This window comes from Netta rufina, assembly GCF_964035555.1.
Source record: "Netta rufina genome assembly, chromosome: 1".
Classification (NCBI taxonomy): Eukaryota; Metazoa; Chordata; class Aves; order Anseriformes; family Anatidae; genus Netta; species Netta rufina.
In genome coordinates, this window is record NC_140123.1 from 29,176,524 (window position 1) to 29,199,428 (window position 22,905).

Genomic DNA, 22,905 nt, shown 5'->3' on the forward strand with positions numbered 1-22,905 from the left:
GTATCTGGAACTGTGTCTGCATGCAAGTTAGGACCTTACTCTCCTATAATAGCAAGTGGAGATCTACTTAGTACAGACAGCGGAGCCTGGAGAGCTATTCAGTTCAAACTGATGTCAGCTGAAAAGCACTGACTGCACTGTAGCTAGTGACTAAACCTTCACTACTTATAATGGGAGCTTAGATCCAAGGCCACATATAGAAACACATTTAGACACCTAAAATTAGATGTCTTAAGAAAGCAGCTGAAGCACTGATATTTCCAACAAATGTCTCCAGAACCTTCCTGTAGTCAGGCTGGGTTTAGCTTACTGAAAGGAGGGAACAAAGGAAGAAATTGGAGAGATACAAGGGAAGTTTAACTGATCGGAATAGATAGGAAAATGGGACATGAGAAGGACAAACAGACTGAAGTCCTTATGATGAATATAGCAAATCACAAACTCATTCGCATTTCAAAATGTGTGAAGTAAGACAATATAGAATAATGCCTAACAGAAGAATGAGAAAGTAACAAAGCATTGAAAAAACCAAAGCATTAGAAAGCATTATAAGCGTGTTTTATCTGTATAAAGATATTAGATCTATTTGAACATTTCAAATGGAAATCAATGACAGAAAAATTAAGTTTTCCTGAAACACCGTGCAACAAACATGATTAAACATCCGCATTAATGCTTTCCCATTTTAACCTGGTTTTTCATTTCCTACTGCAGAAGGTGATAAAAGCAAGTCTGATTTGCTTTTGATCAAACTTTTGCCGAGTTTAGTTTATCCCGCGAATGGCACCCTTTAGAAATTTTGTATATATGTAAACCTAATGAAATGGGCACAACAGTAATGCTAGCTGCAACAGTAATGCTAGGTGGAAAAGCAGTATGCTCAAGAAAGTTTTTCCAGCAACAGCTTCTTGGAGTATCCCTGACTGCCTCTTTAAGAGCTGGGGAAGGCTGGGGCCACCAAGTCCTGCTCCCTTATCAGCCTTAGTGGAGGAGAAGGTCAGGAAGTTCCCAGAGAAGGGGGAGTGCAAACTGTTTCGAGGTTAGTTCTTGGGGCTGCTCTTAGAGCCGATCGAAATAACAGACTTCCGAATTGCTATGGCTTATTCTGACCTTGGTATATGCTTCTTTGCCAGTTTTGTTGAGTTACACTGAATTTGAGAGATGGTTCTCTCTCAATTTTGCCCTATTGCAAAAAGGGACTACTGAATCAAGTAGACACCTGAGTTAGTTTTAATTCATCCTAGTACTAGTAAGAAAAAAGCTACAACAGCACGGTGTCAGGGCAAATTTTCCCTTTGCCAGTGATAGTCAAATGAAGAAGCAGATTTCTCCTGTGTGCCAAAGCCAGTACCTGAGCATTTGACATGCACTAGAGCAAGGACGTGAATTCATTTTTGTGTGTATTTTATCAGAAGGAGATTTCCCCTATCTCCATCCAACCTCCATGCTAATCTACCTGTACAAGGCAGAAGAGAGCATCTGTTCCTCAAAATTTGCATGGGCATTCATGCACTCAGATTATCACTCTAAGCTATAAAAAAGCCAGTTCCCTACTTACAATAATTTTGGAATATAAGAAGGGCAGCTCCCTACTTACAATTATTGTGGCATGAGATAGCTCTAAGTCAAGGAACTACAACCATGCTTCATGGCCATTTTCTTTCCTTAGCGTCTTCTTATAACACAGAAGAGTATGAAGTCTCCTCTGCAGTCATGCTCGTGCATGACTGACTGGTACCAATATTATTTTTAGTTTGACTGTAGGCACCTGGAAATGCAATTACCTACACAAATTTTAGAAACTGTTTCATATTTAAGGCCATTTCCAAACAAAGATGCTTTAAATTTAAGCTACTCCTAGACTCAGCTTTGACAATCTTCAGCCAAGAGTTAGATGACTAAGTCACTGTAGCTTGCTGTGACCTCATACTGTCAGATGACTTGTTTTAGCTTTTTTTCAATGCTTTTATAAAGCCCTCTATATATTTGTGTCCGAGATTAACATGTACAAGAGGATGTGATCTAAGTATCTATATCCAGTTTCAGCCTTGCATATCATGTTCAGTCTTCTGCAAGGCACCCACAAGGAAGCAATGGATAGGAATCAACTTGAGATGATTCACCTTTTTTTTGTTGTTGTTGAAATGAATTGATGTATATAACCTTGCATCTGTAGCCTTCAGAAGGATACAATGCAGGAAAGCAGGAACACATCTTTGAAGAGGAAAAGCACAGCAAATATAGTTACCTGTGTCATCAGGTAATACCCCAGTATCAAGAAATGAGGGCTAGGTAAATGGAAACTGATGAAAAATTACTTCCCTCTTGGTCTACAGAAAGGAGGTATCACCCAGAGCAGATTCCTTGGGTGGCTCCAGTAACCATTCTTAATGGGAGCAGAAACACTGAGCACTAAAAACCAAGAAATACTCATATGGGTTAACTTGTACGGGGTCACCCAGGCTCACAAGTTATCCAGAACATTTGAGATGCTCAAGAAGAGATTTCTTAATAGCTTTTGCTAGTTTGCTCCATTAATACAGATCTATGGATTTAAATAAATGTTATCCTATTCCTCAACTTTGTCCACTACTAAAGCTGACATTGAGTAATTTAACAAACAAGATATCTAGATATCAAACAATATATCTAGAGGTGATATCACCCTTAAAGACAACGTAGGGTTACCTGGCACTACTGCAGTGCCAGGTAACCTCGTGCATTCTCACATCACCACAGAATGACAGCACATACTTCCTCCAACCCACACAGTGGGTTTAGGGTTTCGTAATAAGCTCTGGTCTTCTTGTGACAGCAGCAACTTCCAATAACCACTAGCAACTAGGAAAGTCCCTTCTGAGGGGTTTGTGACAACTTGTACAGAATTTATGACCAGACCAACACTGGTGTTTAACCACTTCAACTAATAAATTACTCTTACATAAAACTCAACACCAAAGCACCAGGTGTTACCGAGAACAAAAAAGTCTATTTTTTTGTTGTCATTGTTCAAATGTACTTAGACAGGAGTTGCATTTATTTTAAAATGTTTGCCTTGGTTGCTTTAATGCTATCTGAAAACAACCAAAACCACATATGAGACCTGGCAGCAGGTAACAACTTTACTCATGTAGCATTCTGGATAATGGGCAGGTATGCTCTTCCAAAGTAAATTTTAAAATGTAAAGTAAATTTTAGAATGAAATAAAGTTTATGTTTTAATACTGTAATCTTAGAATTGATATGATTTTCCTCTTTCCCTCTTGACTTAGTTTAAAACACTTTTAACAAGCATTTTATTCTTTAAGGGGGAAAAAGAAAAGAGGTTAAGATTGCTTAACTTCTATCCCAGAGACCAACCTTAAAACTGATACTTCATTTCAAAACATGAAGTATTTATGACTCACACTAATTTACATACATTTTCTTATTCTATTATGAAAATGCCAATTTTCCTTTGCAGAGACATATATAACATGGTCTCTCATTATGTCAAGTAACATTTAATAGCCCTTAGCTGCAACTTGGGACTGTTATAAAATGTGCTCAAGATGAGTCATCTTCATTCATTTATTCTGCAATAGGAAGAATTCATGAATGAATGATCTGCAGTAATTCACTTCTACAAAGACAGCCCATTCATTTATTTCAAACCTGGCTTTCTGAATCACTGCAATGTAGCTGATTATTTCACTTTAACACAAGACAAAATTTTGCTTAAGGAAAGTTTCCACAGAAGTCTGAACGTTTCCAGTACGTGAGAACAGTTTCACAGATCTAAAAGAGCTCTTCTGAAAATAAGCACTTTGGTTTAACATATGGATACACAGGCAGATATCTTCCTGTCTGTCTAGCAAGAAAATCGCACTGTCTTTGGAAAGCAAGCCTGACAAATGGTTTAAATTGAAGTTGTGTTAAAAGAGTGGGCAGAAGTCATTGCTATCAGACAAACCACTAGGCAGCCAAACAATATTTTATAAAATCACAAGTTGGCCCTTTGTACAGAGAAATGCTCATTTAAAGTTATAATTAAGTCAAAATATACACAATGGAAAAACAACTAAAACCTAAGCTGTCAACTACAGAAATACAAAATAAGCATGCTTGTTACTTTATAAAAATATGCATGCAATACATCAAGAAAAGATACATAGTCATCAAAACTTTGTCAGAGTGAAGGAAAGAGATTAGCCAAGGAGGAAAGGTCCCTCAGCAACCACTGCTCTTTTGTCAAACCTACAGATTTTAAACTAGGAAATAAAATGTCCTTTCCATCCCATCTTAACCGCCATGGAAGAGGCACACGCTTAGATGCCACTTCTCACCTACAGTTCCAAAACATTCAAGGCTTTATAGATCATCTATGTGAGTTATGCCAGCAAGTCAGTACAGAGACCTGAGTATAAATGCACTTTTTTCTCCAGAAGCTTAGCTCTCAGAAAAAGCACAGTGTGCTCCTCTATTAATTGGTACTTTAAGTTTTCATTACTTCATTGATTCAAGGACAGCTCCAAAATACTCACTTTATTCACACTTATTCACACCTCTCCTTTCTCCTGGAAAGACAGTGACTCTTGCTGTTTTCAGGCTGAGTACTTTTACCCTATGTACAGAGCATCCAAAGTAAGGCTAGTACTCTTTAGAAACAAAAGAATAATGACAGGAACAGCACAAAGACTGATGGATGGAGCACCTCATTTTTTCCATCAGACAGAGATATGGCGCAAGAATTATATAAAATGGTTAGATTTATAAACAACCCACACTGGCTTCAGCAGATCTTGCAACCTCAATGTGAACTGACCAGCAATAAAGCACAAGGGACAGAGATCTAGAATCGCTGAAGGAATCGTGACTTACCAAATTACCCACACTACTGCCATCTGTGGATCTGTACTTCTACTGGGGATCCATCCAGAAGCAGATCTCAACTTCTCAACCTCCTTTCTTATGTTTTTGTACTATACTTACATAATCTCAATGTAAGCATATGATGATGCAAATTGCCTTGACAGAACCTGAAACTGTTACCATTTCAATCTTTGCTCAATGCATAGCACGCTAAAGTCATTATTCTTTGTAATCTCACATTTTTTCTCCTTTTCCTTTGGAACTTTTAAGATTTTACTCTGAAGAGAACCTAACCACATATTTGTACAGCAGCACTTTGCTAAATATAGTTTAGACTTTGAAAAGTAGTACTTGAAAATTTTCCATTCCTTAAAAAAAGAAGTTAATGTTCAACATTAAACTGAAGTCCTTGTTACCTGTAGGATATCGAACATCCTACAAAATACTAAGTAAATGAAGCTCCCAAACCAGTTCATTCTAGAAAGCAAACATCAGAAACTAAGAGAGATTTGTTTGGTGGTCACTTACCATTCTACTGCAAAGAAGTAAGTGTTGGAAATTACTCATGTAGCTTTACAAGTATCATTTTGAAGGGGATAAGGGAATACTTTTAACAAAATATTAAGTTAATTTCATGAAAAAAGCCCTATGCTTGCACTAATAATGTTTTTCTTCAGGCAGATTCTGAGCGTGATACAAGACAACAACATTAATTACATCAATATGCAATGCACTTGTTACACGTAATCACAGTATTTCCGTAAGCAGTGTGCTGTCTTTGCAAAGTAATACGCAGATACACATTTTTAATGTATGTAGTACGTCTTTTTACATGGCACATCACAGAAAGCAGAAAATGTGCTGTTTGTTGAGACTGAAGTCAATACAGTCAGACAAGAGAATAAAGATGGGCAAGGACTGACAGGGAAACAAACTGGAAAACAGTATTATTTCACATTCTGATGACCAAATCAACTTGCTACTAATAGCTTCTCCACTGAATTTCAGACATCTTTGCTTCTCCATGCCTTTTTCTTAAATAAGCATTGCTGCATGTTTATAATGCTTCCCCAAATTGTGCTCATTATGGATTTCTGCAACTTTAACTTTGATTTGACCTAATAACTTAGTGCATACAGCGAAGAAAATAAGAACAGGGAACTGATGTGAGGTTTCCTTCTTTAGAGTCAGCACAATATTCTCTTGTAGCTGTAACCCATTTTGCAGACTGGGCATCCATTTTGCAGCAAAGTCAAGGGCAAACTATGTTTGAGAAGCTGTGTCAGAGCAAGAAGGACTAGCAATACCAAATTACTCTCTACAGTGTGCACTACATGAAATCATTCACTTTATCTGTGCACAGAAGCTGTTGGGAAAGTAGGCGTTCCTCATTAGTGCAATACATACCATGAAAAAGTACAGCATCACTTTCTAAAGGAGTTTCTTCTTTAAGCTGGAGACCCAACATGTTATAAATGTAGGAAAGATCTATTGACATAGCCCTCATAACACAGGAACATCTCAGAGTGGCAAGAACAGACCACAAAAGCTACATTCAAGCGAACATGTCCACCTGATGCTGTTCTATGATTAGGGAACATACGAACACAAAAAAACCTCTAAGTTATGATCTCTCTTTTATTACCAACTATAAGCCATGTTTTCATGTCCTGGAAAGCAGAAGGACAAGGAGAATGCCCATAAAACAAGTGGTTTGCAAAAGTTGCAGAATTTTCCAGTAAAGTTGTAAAAACCATATCTGAGTTTACTCTTAATGAGTACCAGGAACAATTGTCTATCTAATAAATACTCACTCTCACATTTAAAGCACGAATAAATCAACAGTTGAATAAAATCACAATAGCGAGCTGCCTATTTAGAAAGCAAGAGGGACCAGGCAAAGATAAAAGCGGTATCATGAAAGGTTAGAACTCTATTTGTAAAGATATGATATCAGTATTTTTGCAGTTCATCACACACACTTTCTACTTTCAAAATTACCATGCAAGGAAAATGTCAAATCAATTTTTCTCCTCAATAAGCCCATCTGATAAATCAAAATTAAACCCACAAAAATGCAAGGTATGCCACTCCTCAATATTGTGTGCAATAGAAGTTAAATACAATTTTTATCTCTCTCTTTTTTTTTTTTTTAAATAAAACTTAAATTGCAGGACAAAATTACTATGTTCCCCATAGATATTGCAAAGCAACTATTACAGATACATTTCAAATAATGAAGTAAAGAACTGTGAGCTGCAATACTGACTGACTTGTGGCTGAAATGAAGCAACAAGAATGTGCAACTGGCACAGAGTTCAGAAAAATGGCACTAATGAACACGTAAACTTTAAGAACTGTCAGTGTAAACTTAATTACAGTTCAAGGCCTCCTTTTAATCAGTTCTCTTGTAGCCCAAGGATGTGCCTATGACACTGGAAATAGATCTTCTATCTCAGACTGAAAAGATGGGGAAAAGGAGCTGGAAGCCACTTGCTTCAACTTCCCAGGACAGTATCTGTTGGAGCTGAGCCAACGTTCAGGAAAAAAAAAAAAGGTAGGATTCATTGGCACAGTAAATAAAAACAAAAACAAAAAAACAACCAATAAAAAAAAAAAATCCACTATCTGAATCTGTGGATACTCTTTTATAACAGAGTAAAATGGTATTCTAAACAAAAGCAATATCTGAATCCTCTTTTCTTGCAGCTGCAGATGGGCTCAACTTGTAGCTATTTTCATTCAGAACAGAAAATAGCATCCAAACTGACCATTGCGTATGGGGACACTATGCTTAGATAAGTGTTTGTATTTTGCAGCTGGATCTTGGCAGAACTCAGGAAGGACACCAGGTGATGTCCCTAGAGATCCCCAGGTGTCCTAGAAAACTAGTAATGGGATAACAGACAGTTACTGCTGGGATGGGCCAAACAATGTCCATATGATAGCAACAATTGAAAATACAAACTGAAACCAAATCAACAACTGTGACTTTTGATTTGAGGTCTGTGCAATAAATGAGCTTACTCAAAAGTTGCTAGAATAGTACTTGCCTGTTTGGTCTGCAGACTGTATAATGTTCTGGTTCCTGCTCTCTCTGCCCACCTCAACGAGGGAATTTAATTTTAACTAATACAGATAAAAAAGCATGTTCCTTATGGTACCGAAATGTAAATCGAATGATGCCTAGGCACATAACCTTTAGGTCTTTAAACAGCTTTTGTATTTAAAATTATTTTCTCTCAGTCTTTTACCTTCAACACCAGAAATTACCGTTTATTTATCCTGATGCAGAATCAGGAAATATTAAAAAAAAAATAAATGATCCATTTTACCTGTAATGCACTGAAACTGTCCATCTTCTCTTCTTATTGTAAATGCTTCCCCTGGATTAACTTGCACAAGAATAACCTTAAAAATAAAAGAGTGTTCACAACCATTACACAGGAATATGTTACAGAAATGTGGTATGTGCAAAAAAAAAGTTTTACTGGGAAAAACAACACTTTTTTTTTTTTCTGGTTGTTAAATACATTTTCCACTTCACATTGTTTGCTGCCTTCATCCCCACCGAAAAGTACAGGTATAGATATTTTTAAACATACTTTTCCAAAGAACCTAGGAGAGAATAAAAATGGGTAAAACAGTACCTATACAAATTTCATTTCCTGGACTGCTTAGTATAGTTAAAATACTGTTTCTACAGCTTAAATTATTTCAACAAAACACATTAACTGCAACATAAATCAAACCATTACATAAAGTTTCAGAGGAAGCCTAGAACCCAGTGTTTGTATTTTAAACATAACTGCTTGGCAAACAGTTCTCAACACAAGGGAAATATTGTGCAATTTCCTTCTTTTCATGATCCAAGCATGTTTGCACATTCACTAATTATAAAACATTATTAGAAGTAATAAGGAAGTGCACCAGATGCACAGCATGAAAGAATATGTATAGTTTAATCCACAGAAAACTGTTTATCCTAGTTGTCTTTTTGTGTTCAGTGTTTTTTCTTGTAGTTTTGTTGTTGTTTTGTTTTTGGACCAAGCAAAGTAGAATTGATAGAAAAGCACATTCAGCTGAAAAACTGCAAAAAGAAGTTGACCTAAACCAAAGCAGAAGCCCATTACCATTTTAGACTTCTGCATTCTCCTTTGAAACCTACCTTCCTGAAATGAAAAGTCTGTAACTATGAAGAACCCAGCTAAAATTATAAACAAGGGAAAATAAAGAAGAGCAGGTGCATTTCATTATTTCCTTTCTGGGTACATCTTCAGTCTCACTTGCATGTGCCTAAATACAGTAGGTGTCTCCCTCCTGATGTGAATCAGAGACAGATATCTCTATACACAACTCTTCAAAATTTTGGCCAAAAAATTTACTCTGTTAGTCTGCTCAAGTATATTGGGCTTGTTGCTTCTTCTTCACAAAGAAAACAGGAAACTTAATTGTTACTCATTTTAGGAATACCAGATCTTCCTCTTTTGTTTAATTTTGTCTTTTGCTATGTCTTTACATGTTCAGGCTCCTTTTTTTTTTGTGCCCAAAATAGCGAGGAAAAGGCAGGAATCACAAAAATTCCTCCTCCTCTGTTAGAACTTTATAAATTCATTGAAAGATGATGCTTTTTACCCAAACATAGTTGCAAATTTCGGTCTATGGGGTTCAAGACCAGTTTAGCTCAGTTTTGGCCATGCACTTTGGAAATCCTACCTTGAATTGTTTTATGTGGTGCAGTTCTGTTACTACAAAAATATACCTTTTCAGAAACTTTAGGCTCTGTGAGGGAAAACAACAATGAACTGTATCACTACTTACATTTTATCATGTTGATAAATTTTCCTGATCATCTAAACTGTGTCAGCATATAACACGCAGTAAGAGTTCACACTTAATTTACCAACAAGATTTTAGAAGTGAGCTTCAAGTGAAGCTCGTATCTCTTCCAAAAATATTCTACTGCAGAGTTTATTGAAAGGGTTTGTAGTTAGCATTTTAGCAAGTGGTACCACCTTCAGACCAGGATGGAGGGAAATGTGAGTGATGAGCTCTAATTTCTTCTTCAGACCTCCCAAACAGACGTAACTTTTGGAAGACACATATTTCATTGACTTACTTTCCCCTCTCTTTGCTGCAATTTAAACTTTTAGCTTGAAATTTAGCCTGGAAGTACTTAAAGCTTTGCGGGGGCATATACAAATCCCTGTCCATCCACATGTACAGAAAAGTAGCCAGATTTCCACAAGTGTTTTGGCTGATTTAATATGTCCTGACTTCTGGAAGGAGCCATCCTGGCTGCAGTTGGCAAGCGATGTGGCAATCTACAAGTTTCACCTCATTGTGCTTGGTGTCCACAGCGTGAACTCTGAGAAGTGGGAAAGTTGTAAAGGTTTCAAGTTTTAGGGCAACAGCTGGAATTACTAAATATACTTTGAAGTAAGATGGAAGAGGGGATGAATAAAATGACTCCACTGTTTCCACTTCTTCAGTGCTGATGCCTGGCTCCTGAGGTCAGTGGCCTAGGTAATGATGTTGCTTTGGGAACCTGCTAGTCCTCCTCCTCCAGACACCTGCCCCAACTGCAGCAAGTAGGCCACGCGCCTCCCAATATTCTTTTAGAGCCTTTTCTCCTGTGTGAAAACCTTTGTTGTTGGCTTCACAGCACCTCAGAAGATAAAGTCTCAACACTCCAGCTGTGGCATAACGCAGGGAGAGGGAGCACTGGTCAGCACGGGCTGTGCCATGTTGCAGTGGGTCTAGTGATGAAGTCCAGCATCGTTTTCAGGTTGTCTGTGGGTTTTCCATGCCTCTGAGGGCATCTGAATCCCAAACAACTGGGTGGGGAGATTGGCTGATTTAATGCACATTAAATAGATGCTCAGATCTCAGGAAGAGGAAATAAAGCTTTTTTATTATTATTATTATTTTTATTTTTTCCAATGGACTATTAATCTGCCTGTACTTATTTCACTGGCTCCCACTTCCAGCCTTGCTTTTATGTTGTACGTTCCCATTTATATTTTACAACTGTTCCACTATAGGCTGTATTTGTTGCTAAGTATGCCATAAGAGTCTGAATCAGGGCTGTAGTAATTTCAGAAGTTTCAAAACCCATTGGTTTCAAAAGCCTTTGTTCTGGAGTAAAGCGTGTCAATGTGACCAGTCCTACTTCTATGCCTCATTGCTGCTGAAGCCCAGGGGTCATCACTGCTTTAAGAAGGGTATTTTTGACACTCTCACACCTCCTGAGTAGATACAACTTGTAAGAAGAAAAATTAAAGCTATTCCTATTTACAGAGAGAGTGGTATGCTTCTTGTCAGAGGAGATACCACCAAAGAGAGACAATCACTCCTAGGGATTCACTCTTAGGTAATAAAAGTCTACTGCACATAATCAGAGATGCAAGAAAATCTCTCTAATGGAAAAGGTAACACGGCTCTTTCATAGCATCACGGTAGGCAAATAAAACTTAAAGGTTTCTAGTATTTATAGGTCTTCCACCTCATTCTAGGAGACTTTGCAGAGGCTTGCACATCTCATTGCCCAATGTGCTACCTCATCAACCCAGTGGTGTTAAGAAAATTGAGGCTCTCGTCTTTCACAGTGAATGTTCTCGATCTCAATCTCCTTCTTCTTCAATATCGTTATTGGCTGGGACTTAATGAAATGCTTTGGAAAACTTTAATGGTTGAGTATCTTTTCCTGTGCCTCATTCTTTTCGTGACAAATCCTGTTGCTTTTCTTGAAAACTCTGCTATCTGAAAGGCTAAACTTTCTATCAAAATCTAAAACCCCGCTATCCCCAAGCCAACATGCATTATTCTATCCACATTTCTGCTGCCTGCTCTTCTCAAGTAACTACAATAATCTGAAAAAACTTGTCATGTGCCAGTCTCAGTGGGAGGCACGTTCTACACAGCCTTCAAATGCCATTTCTCTTACTAAATCAACAAAACACTAATTAAGGACTTCACAAGCTTAAAAGAATAATGGGAGCTTAAGACACTGAGTCCCTGATACAGGCTCTATAATCCTACAAACACATTTAAAGCACCACCAACTATAAAAAAAAGATGAAATTTAGAAATGTAATTTCTCAAAGCTAACACAACTTTGACTCAACATATTTTTGACTCAAGTTGAGAATACGTTAAGGTATTGCTACTAAGAAATGGAGTATTAGGTCAACTAATTTTGTGTCATTTTCACTAGGACTCTAAATTGTTTCCATTAAGCAGCTATTTAATAATGATCTACATGACCTCAGTACAGTTCCTGACAAAAAAAAAACAGTACTGGGGAGATTAGCATACAGGTTGAAAATACTCAAGTGGAGCTACACATTTATTCTCAAAACTGTTATTGCATACATAAAACAAAATGGTCAGCTCACATGGCTAAAGCTTGAAATATCTGTAGGATCAGTGGCCGAAGTCTATCACAGAGTTTAAGCAGTGAAATTTCATACTTTTCAATGGTACTTAATTCCTTCTACAAAGGACATTTTAGAAGATAAACTCAAATCAAATGAACAACATACTAAGCTTTTTAGTGGTTTAATTAAATTGGTATGGATTACAGAGGTTTCTTCTTAATGCGATATTAAAAGCAAAATCCATCCTGAAAACACAGAAAGGTATTGCAAAAAGAAAGAGTATCTATTAAAACCCCCTCTTTTAGCATGGAATATTTGACTTTTTTCCCCCTGGAGTTTAAAAATTCACTTCACTGCCCATCCATCCTCTGTCAGTTCAAGATACGTAGCCTGGACTGGCACAGACCAGCTTCCCAACAGAACTCAATTGTGCCACATATTAGAGAGCTCAATATGGTTTTCCTGAAATCACTGCTTAAGCTCAGGCTGCTGCCCAAGCCAAATAAGAGCAGAAGAAATGTCCTCATGGTCTGGGTTGGTGGCCCAGGTCAGCAGTCCATTCTAGCACTTTATCTCCAACATATCAATTATAGGCGCTGTTTAGGAAGGGCAAAGGAGCCTGGGCAGTTTCTGCAGTCCTTCTTACTCACTGTCCATGAGTTTGCCTAAACTTTTGGAATCTGCTTACACTGTCTGTCTCGATAACCTCCTACAGCACCGAATTCCTGAAATTCACCTTTTAACCGTTTTAAACCAGTCTTCAACTACTTAAGCATCTCTAGTTCCTGTACTATGGGATTTGCTGAACAGTTCATTTCACCTACCTCCTTCATTATTTTTAGATTTAGCAATTTCCCCTCCTTTTACCCCGTCTCTGTAAACTGAGGGATCCCAGTATTTGTCATCTCTAAGACAGCTGCTTCATCCTCTTGACCACATCGATGGTACCTAAAAACCACATCTGTACTAGCAAAGTGAGCAGTGCTCAGGAACATTCCCAGGTGCTGGAACAGGCACCTGCAAAGATGAACTACGTTATAGTAAGTCCTGATCACCATTTGGGTTGACGCCAGCAAGCACTCTCCTAGATGATGCTATAAACCGTTCCAGGGACCACTTTCACCAGGCAGTTTGCAGACAGATACTCCTTCTGGAGGAAAAAAAACAGTTTACTGGAACAGACTCATTCCATGACATTTAGCCTCAGTTTCTGGGAACATTCCTGAGCACACTTGAATTACTAATACGCAAACACTGCCTGACAGGAGCCTGGAGAAGCATTACAATGCTTGCTTATTTGGAGGACTAGTTAAGGGACATCCTCTTTATCAGCTCTGATCAATCTATTCCTCATCTAAATCAATTTGAGCTGCCTTATTTGACAAATCCACTCTTATAATACAATAATTCTATATATTTTTTAATAATTTTTATCTCCCCAAAGAAACCCAAATTAAAATATAATTTTATTGTAGCACAACTAGTACGATCCAGCCCTACAGAGACATGCAACATCGAGTTTGACATACTACCAACAGATGTACCAATAATTTAACAATAATTTCATCTGAAGATCTCATATATGATTTAGCTTTACTACACCAGTGTGAGATGGGATGAGAAAGTATTCAGATCTTCTATCTAAAGAATCAAAGGCAGTACGAATGCTCAAAGAGCAGCATGCTCAAAGTTCCCTATTTTTTATTCAGTTAGCTTTTAACTATCCGCGGGAGAAACTTCGGATGCTTTTGCAGACTGCACTAGAAAGGCAGCTGAATGCTTTTTCAAGTCGTTAGCTTATTTTTAACACCGAAGAAATACTTCTGATAAAAATGGCTGAAGTCAGAAAAAAAAAAAAAAAGACTAAGGATACAAACAACAAAAGATGGGTGGGAGACTAGTGCAGGCAGAGCTGCAGCTACCTGGGCTCTGAACTGCTCCAATTTAAGGCCAAACATTAATGCTCATCTCCAGAAAGATCTACAAGTAACTTTTGTCAGCACAACCTGGAGGCTGAAGAAGTCAAAATAAGCTTCTTGGAGGTATTCTCACCACCAACATGATCACAGCAATGGCTTCTAAAAGCAGAATGGTAATCATACAAAATGTAACCAGTTCATACCTTACTAGACTTTGTATTTATGGATGCCAAATACCTTCTTAAAAACCTCATGTTTTGCTCATGGCAGACAAATATGCAGGTTAACGTTATTTCTTTATTGGAGCAGAGTGGGGGGCAGACATGAATTTTTAATACAGAGCTGTTTGGAATATGTTTGTTTGCAGACTAATTAAATATGGCCCAAAAGCCCATTAATCCACTGAAACAGCAATTTAAAATGACCCTTCCTTCCATCAATAAGATGGACACTTCTTCATGCCTCTCTACTTTCCCTTCCATCCTGCTGACTGAAGCAGTGCTGTGTTAGCAGTTTGCCAAATTTCCAGGTAGGTTCAGTGAGCTGACAGGAAGGAAAGGCAGCCCAAGACTTGTGGCATCGCAAACGTGTATTTACATTACAGCATGCAGGGAGAAGTTTTCCCCATGCTTTCAGCCACAAAGAAAACGTGACAAACCATAGGCCCAGTTAGTGGCTGGTCACTGAGAAGAGGACATGTCTGTCTTCCACCAGAGGGTTAGCAAGCAAGACTGAAATAAATCCTATAGAAGTCATTGTGAAGCATCAGTAGCAAACTAGGATTAAACCTTGATGAAGGACCTACATAATGTGAAATACTTGCAGAGCAGGAAGACAAAAGACCCTTAATTTACAGGTGTGTTACTCCACTGTTTTAAGGTAACACCTTTCCATAGCAGAAACCATAAACACAATTAGAAGTCCAAATTGTTTCTGTCCCTATGGAGGAGAAAAGAAGTCAATCACACATTCCAATAGGTAAAATGTGAAATAAGTCAATGGTAAATTGGCTTATTAGGTAAAAACTTACCTAAAAACTACTTAGTAAAAGATGCCTAATTGCAAGTTTTACACATTTTTCTTCTTTTGCTCACCATTATAGACATTTAAAGGCAGCTCTCTATAGAACTGTCTAAAAAGGCATGGCTCCCTCCACAAATATACACATGTGCATGATACAGCCAGCCAGAGGGATGTTGCTCAAATGAAATCAACAGTCACAGGCAAAATAATCCTCACAAATATTCCGCGGCTTCTACCAAATACATATATGTAGTTCATTTGTGGAAGGAGATAGAATTTATTTTAAACAACTATATGTACAAAACGTTATTGCTAATATATATCCAGAGGTAATATTTTTAATTTACTGTTTAGATTCTATAAGTCTAAACTTTGGTGGAAGTTAAAAAACACACCTGTCTGTGTCTAGAAGTATACTGATAGTCTTTCACGCAGGTATAAAAGTAAAGAAAATCCAAAATTAAGACATTTGCTAATCTTCTCCTCAACCCTGCTGCATAAATATACAAAGACCTACCTAATTTGTGGAGATGCTTGCAGATCAGATTTGAACAAGATTTATGAAAGAGCATCTAGTTTATCCTTACTACTTGAGGACAATTCTCACTATTACAAATTATAAGGCCACAGTTTAAATACCTGTATTTGTAAAAGGACAGGACTGAAATACAGTCATAACTCTTATGAACCCACACAAACATTAAGAGATTCAATACAGACAGTCCAGTTTTGGTTACAAGTTCAATACTCGCAGCCACACTTCAAATTTGTTGTATTAAATTATGTTGCCCAAATGAGCGCTTCTATACTTACAAGCTTCACTGTCTGTATGAAAAGTTATTAGCTACTGAATATATAACACCATTTAAATATATATATTTAGTTTTCTGAATACCTGCTGATTTATCTCTAACCAGCAAAGTCTTACCTGGAAGATCAAAACTATCATTTTAGAGTTACTGGGATACAAGACAAGTCCTTTCATATTTGCATTAAAGAAAAATCTATAGATGTCAAGCTCTTTACATCTCTCAAAGATACATTTGTTCTCAAATGCATCCTTCAGTATCAAAGAGTATCAGTCTTTTGAAAGGAAAAAGAAAAACGTTAAGTTTGCTAAGTTTTTTAATACTGACTGAGGCTAAAGAAATCAATATACACTAAATATACACTAAATACTTAATGTAATATGAAGTTGAGGGATAAGCACACATGAGAACCAGAGCTCTTTTCTCTCTGCAGGCTACCACTGCCACAAAGACAAGAAAACCAAAGGAATCAGGCTGACTATCAGTGTAAAGAAATATTTGGAGTCCTTCCCTTTCCCCAGCCACTCACACCTCTCACTAAAGGGGAGGGGAACTGAATGAGTTCCCTGGTGTCTCTGTCCAAAGGAGTTAGTTGTGCTTCATGAATTTACATATTTTTACAGAATGAGAGAGATCTGGGACAAGTTTTCCAACCAAGTTAAAAGCCTCTGAATACATTTAAGAAAAATGCTAAAAGATCTACAGCTACAGATCTACAGCTATAGATCCCAACCAAAAATGCAATCCTTCAGCAGCAAAACCAATTCATACTCTGGCACGCAAACTAAAACAATGAAAAACATGGGGAAGTTACAAATGCAAGGAGAAAGCAGGGAAAAAGCCAGGATATAATATATTAATTTTATCCACAAAAATCTAAAATCTAAAAACCTAAAATCAATACGAAGAGCCAAGAGTATGCCAGATTACAGCTGTGGTTAAGGCATATTTCAATGGAATATGTAGTGAGAGTGCTCCTGTACAATGAGAAGGGTTACAAATTGGAGCAAAGTGGTACTACTGAAAAGCAGAGCTCTGGTTTTCTCTGTTTTTGAGGCTTGTTTGCGTCTTTTTGGATGTCCCCCCACAACAAACAAAAAACCATCCTGGAAACCAAGAAGGTAAAGTGTCTCAAAGCATTTCACTGGACCCCTGATAACGTAACCTAAAAGCAATCACGATCTGCTTCTATATGAGCAGAAATAATGTTCTTTTCTGAAGGGGGTTTATTAGGAAAGCTGCAAGAGCCTCAGGGATGATTTTTTGGCTTGGTTTCTTTTTAATCTGAAAACATCTGTATTTAGCATTATTATGGTTAGAGGTGCTGAGTCAGTAGCAAATGTTTGTCAGCAAAAATCACAAAGAACGTACTAAAATTGTATCTTTAAACACAGTAGTAGAATACAGCAATGTTAAAAATGACAGCAGTGGTTTGTCTAAAAAAAAAAATACTGCAACTGAAATTAGCTCAGCAGTACTGATGAGCAGTATTTTCAGCCACAAGGACAAAGGTTTATTCATTTCTGAACATTTCGCAGATTTAGGAAAAAACTGTAGCTAATTCTGACTTCAATTTTTTTTAAATCCCTAACTAAAGCTGTTTAAAGGGTGGTACAGTCTCGCCTTTTGTGAGATGTATGCTGTACCTTTAACAGCCTGCCTGCAACCAGATTATAAAAGGGTGTATTTCTGGAAAAGGAAAACATAACACAATCCCCAACTTCCAGGCAGAGCCACATTTATGCTCTGTCATTAGCACACGATCACAATTTTCTCCGCTAACCGCTCCAATCAAGACGTTAATTAGCGCCACGCTTCAATCCAGCATCCCGTTTCAAAAGCCTTAGCACTTGGACTTACTGTTGCTCGCATCCTTTTTATTTCTCTCATTCAACTGGTGCTACCCCAGTGCCAAAGGACGAAGGAAGGTTCAAGTCACCACTCCGGATGCTCCAGCCCGGTCCATTCACTACACGCGGAGGCGATCTTCGGTGATGTGCTGGGCGCTGCCCCCCCTTAGCAGGGCACCTTACCCTGAGCGCCACCGAGGATCTCCCTTTACCTTGCTCTCCGGCATCCACGGAGCATGCGGAGGCAGGATGCGAAAGGTAGGATCAATTAACGGTGTAGTCAGCGATACCTACCTCAAGCCTTCCTTCCTATCAAATTAGCCAACGTACAGTGAGCTTCCTGCTCGACACGAATGTATCATGTCACTATAGCAACTAAATCAACAAATAGCTGCTGCAGCATCTGCTTCGGGATCATCTCACGTCAGTCAACAGAAGGCTCGGGCTTAAGAGAACAAAGCTCCCGAATATATTCCCTCTCAGAAGCGCCTTTTCGGGCTATCCTCCCGATTCCCAGCTAGGAAGGAGCCCGCTTCTGACTTTATACTTGGATACGTGCTGCAGCTCGTGAGGGAAGAAGCCTGAAAGGAGGCGGGTGAGGAGCACTTCAGAAGAGAGTGAAAAATACAGCAAAGAAGTAATCAACCAGATTTTATCGTGCTTGGTCTGTAATACTCTGTTACTCCATGCTGTGCATTTATTTGCTACATTAGGAGGCGTGAAAAGAGAAAAAAAAACCCACGTTTCCCAATTTGGCTTTAAAATCTCCTATTTACATATATCTGCCTCGAGTAATACTGTCACCAGAAATACCTTTTATTAGGTATTAATATTTAAGGCGTTGCAGGTGCTGACAGAGATGTTCCCCCCCATTAGTCTCCCCTAAAGAGTGGAACTGAACTGAAAACATCCATATCTGACATTTTCATCACATTTCTGACCATTTAGCATCTGCTGTCTGTAATCCCAACCATAGCAGGGGTCCACTGGCGTGCTCTCACCTGTAGGAAGACAGCTAGGTAGGGGGAAACGCTCAACCCTCCCTCCCTGTAATGTGAGAAATTACTTCAAATACTAGATAAAACTTTAAGCATAACCTCATACCAAAGTCCTAGTCCATAAGCAGATGTGAAAGACGTAAGCAGCCTGGTACTTGGAACGTGAGAAGGTTAGATTACCAACTGGATGTTGCCTGAGGTGTAGAAAATTAAAAAAATATTTGGACAGTAATGTCCAAACTTTATATAAAGGGGCTCAAGCCTACAGCCCAGTTAAAACAAAGACGTAACTTTCCAGTACTCCAAGTTCAAGTCACATTCCCAACGTTTCATCAACAAAATATTCTTTAACAAGTAAAAGTTTTCAGGCTCAAAAGAAGTTTCACATCCAACATCATTTCATTACAGAAAATATTTATTTTTTGTTTCAAAAGGGGCTGTTTTCATTCTAAGTACAAGGAAAATTTTGTTACAAGGAAAATTACGTCTCCCTTGGTTCCTCAGAGCATGGTCCAAAAAAAAGGGAAAACTGAACATCAGGTCAGGGTAACTCTATGACAGTTCTGATGTTGACTTCTTGTGATCTGTGGGTTTGTGGCCTCCTCTGTGCCATGTCTGCATGTCCCTAAAAGCTACTGATCAAAGAACACTGCGATACTTCAGGGTTGTTACTCATTAGCAGCACAGGAATTGACAGATGGAACCACATCTGTGGTCCAGCCAAGGTGATGTCAGCTACAAACATTGCACAAGTCACTTTTCCATTGATTATGTTCAAAATATGCTGTCCCTATTACGATGCTAATGAGGCTAAGGACAACACTTTTCCAGAATGAAACCCACTAACGTTTAGAAAACTGATTAAATGGAAAAATGCAAAAGAGCTATTTAATAGGTACTACAGACAGCATAAGAATATAAATTAAGAAAAAACACCAACAACTGATGAAAAGCTGGATTAAAACAGCGTCTTAAGCCTTCGGCAATTCAAAACAATTCCAAGAATTTCATGTTTGTCAGGAATATCTAATTCTCTCTAAAAGTCATCTTTCATAAATTTCTCTAGCTCTATCCTCTTTTAGACTTTCTCCTTTCCCATTTATGTCGGCTAATAACCAGTAAGGAGTTCTGGAAACTTAAGGTTGAGTTCTATCATTTCAATTCATAGCTAAAGACACAACATTTCTGTGGTATTTATAAGGAAAAGTAACAGTAGAATTTTGTCTTCAGTCCTCTTCTGTTTTTGTTATGAATGATAGAAGAAAACAGGCTTCTCAAGCTTATTTACAGATGTCCTACAGATACTTTTCACTACCCAAATGACATTATTCAATGCTCTTAAAAATAAAGTTCTAAAATCTTACTGTATTCCATCAAGCTTATTTGAACAAATTTCAATTTATGGATTTCACACAACTGAACATTTTTCTACCCTAGCATTTGCTAGGACTGACTGAGAACCTAGAGAAATCTAGCTGCTCTACTGAGGTTAACACTTCCTAAAGACAAACAGGAACGTAAAGGTTGTTAACAAATCTTGATTTTGGTGACTATGGGGGAAATCCATAAAGAATTATGTAAATGTCCACATAATTAAGTTGTAGTAATGATTCACGCGTTTGGGATTTAAAACTAAAACAAAAGGAGAACCAGACTACTTCATGGCTTCTTCCTCACTTTCTTGAGGACATCTTGTCAACTGCTAAGGCCTCAGGGGTGCCAGCAAGCGACTCTGTTTCCTATTTCTAAAAAGAATTTGATGCAACAAAATTAGCAAACATTTAATCTTTAACCACTGCTACAAAATGCTGTCAGCACAACTACATGCACTAAGACCATCAAACATCCCTAGAAGCAACTAGAAGAAGAAGAGGTTGGAAAGATGAACCACTGTTCAACAGCACTGACATTTGAAAACTACAGATTTTGGTAAGTTTTTGCTCCTTTATATAGTAAAGCTGGTTGGAAAGATCTGAGAATTGGTGATAATTTTTTCTAAGAATATGGCAATTTTTTATGGAAAAGTTTTTAAAATTATTATTGAACTCATACATTCCCCCTCACCTCTTCCACATGAAAAGCAGAGCCTTCTCCATGTGAAAGATGAGCTGAAAACTGATCACAGGATTAAAAAAAAAATAGATGGTTTGGAGAGCTGAAGCCTTCTTCTGTAAAAATAGAAAGTCTTCTGAGAAGAACCAGTAAAAAGATAAATGTTAAAATCTGCATCTTATGTCACTGACAAACATGTCCAAGACTTGTTAGTGCCTATGTATAACAGTGTCAGTGTATGTTCTACAAGTGCCTTTGTCTCTTGCTTTATTGATGAAAAATATTTACATTTTTTATGTACTTTGTCTCTATTTTGTCTCTTCTCTTCTGCATTCCGCGATTCTCAAAGCTTGGCTAAGCAAAGTTTTATTTGTCTCATTTACAGCAAACCCAATCTGTTTCATTAGCATAGAAACAGGCTGTGGTTAGTGGATAGCGCACAGAAGATTTGCTACTTAAAATAATCCAACTGTAATATCTTTAAATCATGAAAAAATAAAAATGTAATGGTAACAGAAGTGTTTCAAAGGATCCGGATAATGAAACCAACACACATTTTGTGTTTCAAAGTTTTAAGCTAATCCTTGCTTACAGGGAAGTAGAAAGAAACTGTGTAAGGGGCAGTCTCTGAACTCTGGAAATTTCTGAGGCATCTGGTCCTGGCCAGCGGTTAGAAATACCAGCCTCTGTAAATAAAAACTAGAAGACTTGAAGCAGATTATTTTTATTTCACCGTGGTTTGTTGAAGTCCACTGGACTAGATCTTCACAATGCTAAGCAAAACTGGATGAGGGACAGAGCTCATACTATACAAAGTGGTAAGGGCTAAGCTTCCAGCTAATACTTAATGTACTGGGGATAGACAGTCTCCTCAATAGGCACTTTCCATAAATCTGCTTTATTTGCAACAAGCTGAAGCAGAATCAGGGAACAAACTTCCATTTAAGTTGTACCCAGGTGGATTAAAAAGGTAGAAGACTGCCAATTTCATTTTGGAAAACTAATTTAACAGAGATTTTTGTTTTAAGTGAAAGTGACAAAAAAAATAACCATCTTCCTGTTGCTCAAGAAGCTACAGATATATAGAAAGATGTTTAAATGCTTAGATAAATCAAAAAATCGTGTTATAATTCCTGTACTTTGACTGCAAGCTGTACCAGCAGTTGCCACGTAAAGTACTCCGCAAAATACGTATTATTTATTCGGTGTTCAAAAACCTACTTTGGCAGGCAAAAACCTACTTTTTTTAAAACCCTCAGTCTTTCTGAATTTGTTCTGAAGATCTTAATGCTGGGAAGATCTTATTTGCTGGTTAGCACACATTTGAAAAAAGCTGAACTGTTGTGACATCTTTATAGAGTTGCTAGTATTTTGCCTCCATACAATACCTAACAATAAAAAAAAATCTTGCAAACATTATAAAAGCTAGCAGAGATTAAGAAATGGAGGTAAACAGTTAAAAACTCTTCAAGCGATGATGCAAGTCAATGGCATTCTTCACCTGCAAGAATTTCTTTGTCCAGATATTACTGACATGGCTGAAGACGTGCAACCGGTTTGGCATTTATGAGAAACAATATACAAGATTATAAAGCAGTCATAATCAACCTTTGGCCTAACAGCTGAACACATTATTTCAGAAAGGTCATAAAGCTACAATTGATTCTCCCTACGTAGGCTGAGGCAGAGCCCTTTCAGCACGTATCCTGACCCCTTTCAGGCTATTTCTCCCCCTTGCAACCAAGAAGTTAAATCACCATTGGGTTACTCTGGTGGAGATCCTCACCAATTACACAGAAGCAGCACTGATTCTGGCTGTGAAACCTATTTTCTCTAAATTATATCAGAGTTATTTCAATCATTATTAAATGATGGGAGAGAAGATACCACCTTCTTCTTTTCTCTATATCTTGACAAAGACATTTTAGGTTACAGAACTCAACAACAACTAAGAATTTGAATTAAAGTATAAATATCCTTTAAAAAACGATTCCTCTCCCGCAATGCAACTGTAAAATTAAGGG

At 37.8% G+C, this 22,905-nt stretch overlaps 1 protein-coding gene across 3 annotated transcripts in view; it reads right to left on the bottom strand.

Moving 5' to 3' along the window:
• FNDC3A (fibronectin type III domain containing 3A) overlaps positions 1–22,905 on the bottom strand; it is a 115,348-nt gene that overhangs the window by 67,285 nt on the left and 25,158 nt on the right. For all 3 annotated transcript variants that reach the window (XM_084297986.1, XM_084297985.1, XM_084297987.1), the window contains exon 3: positions 8,187–8,262. In XM_084297986.1, coding sequence (XP_084154112.1) covers positions 8,187–8,262 — 76 coding nt within the window. The remainder of the gene's footprint in view (positions 1–8,186; positions 8,263–22,905) is intronic.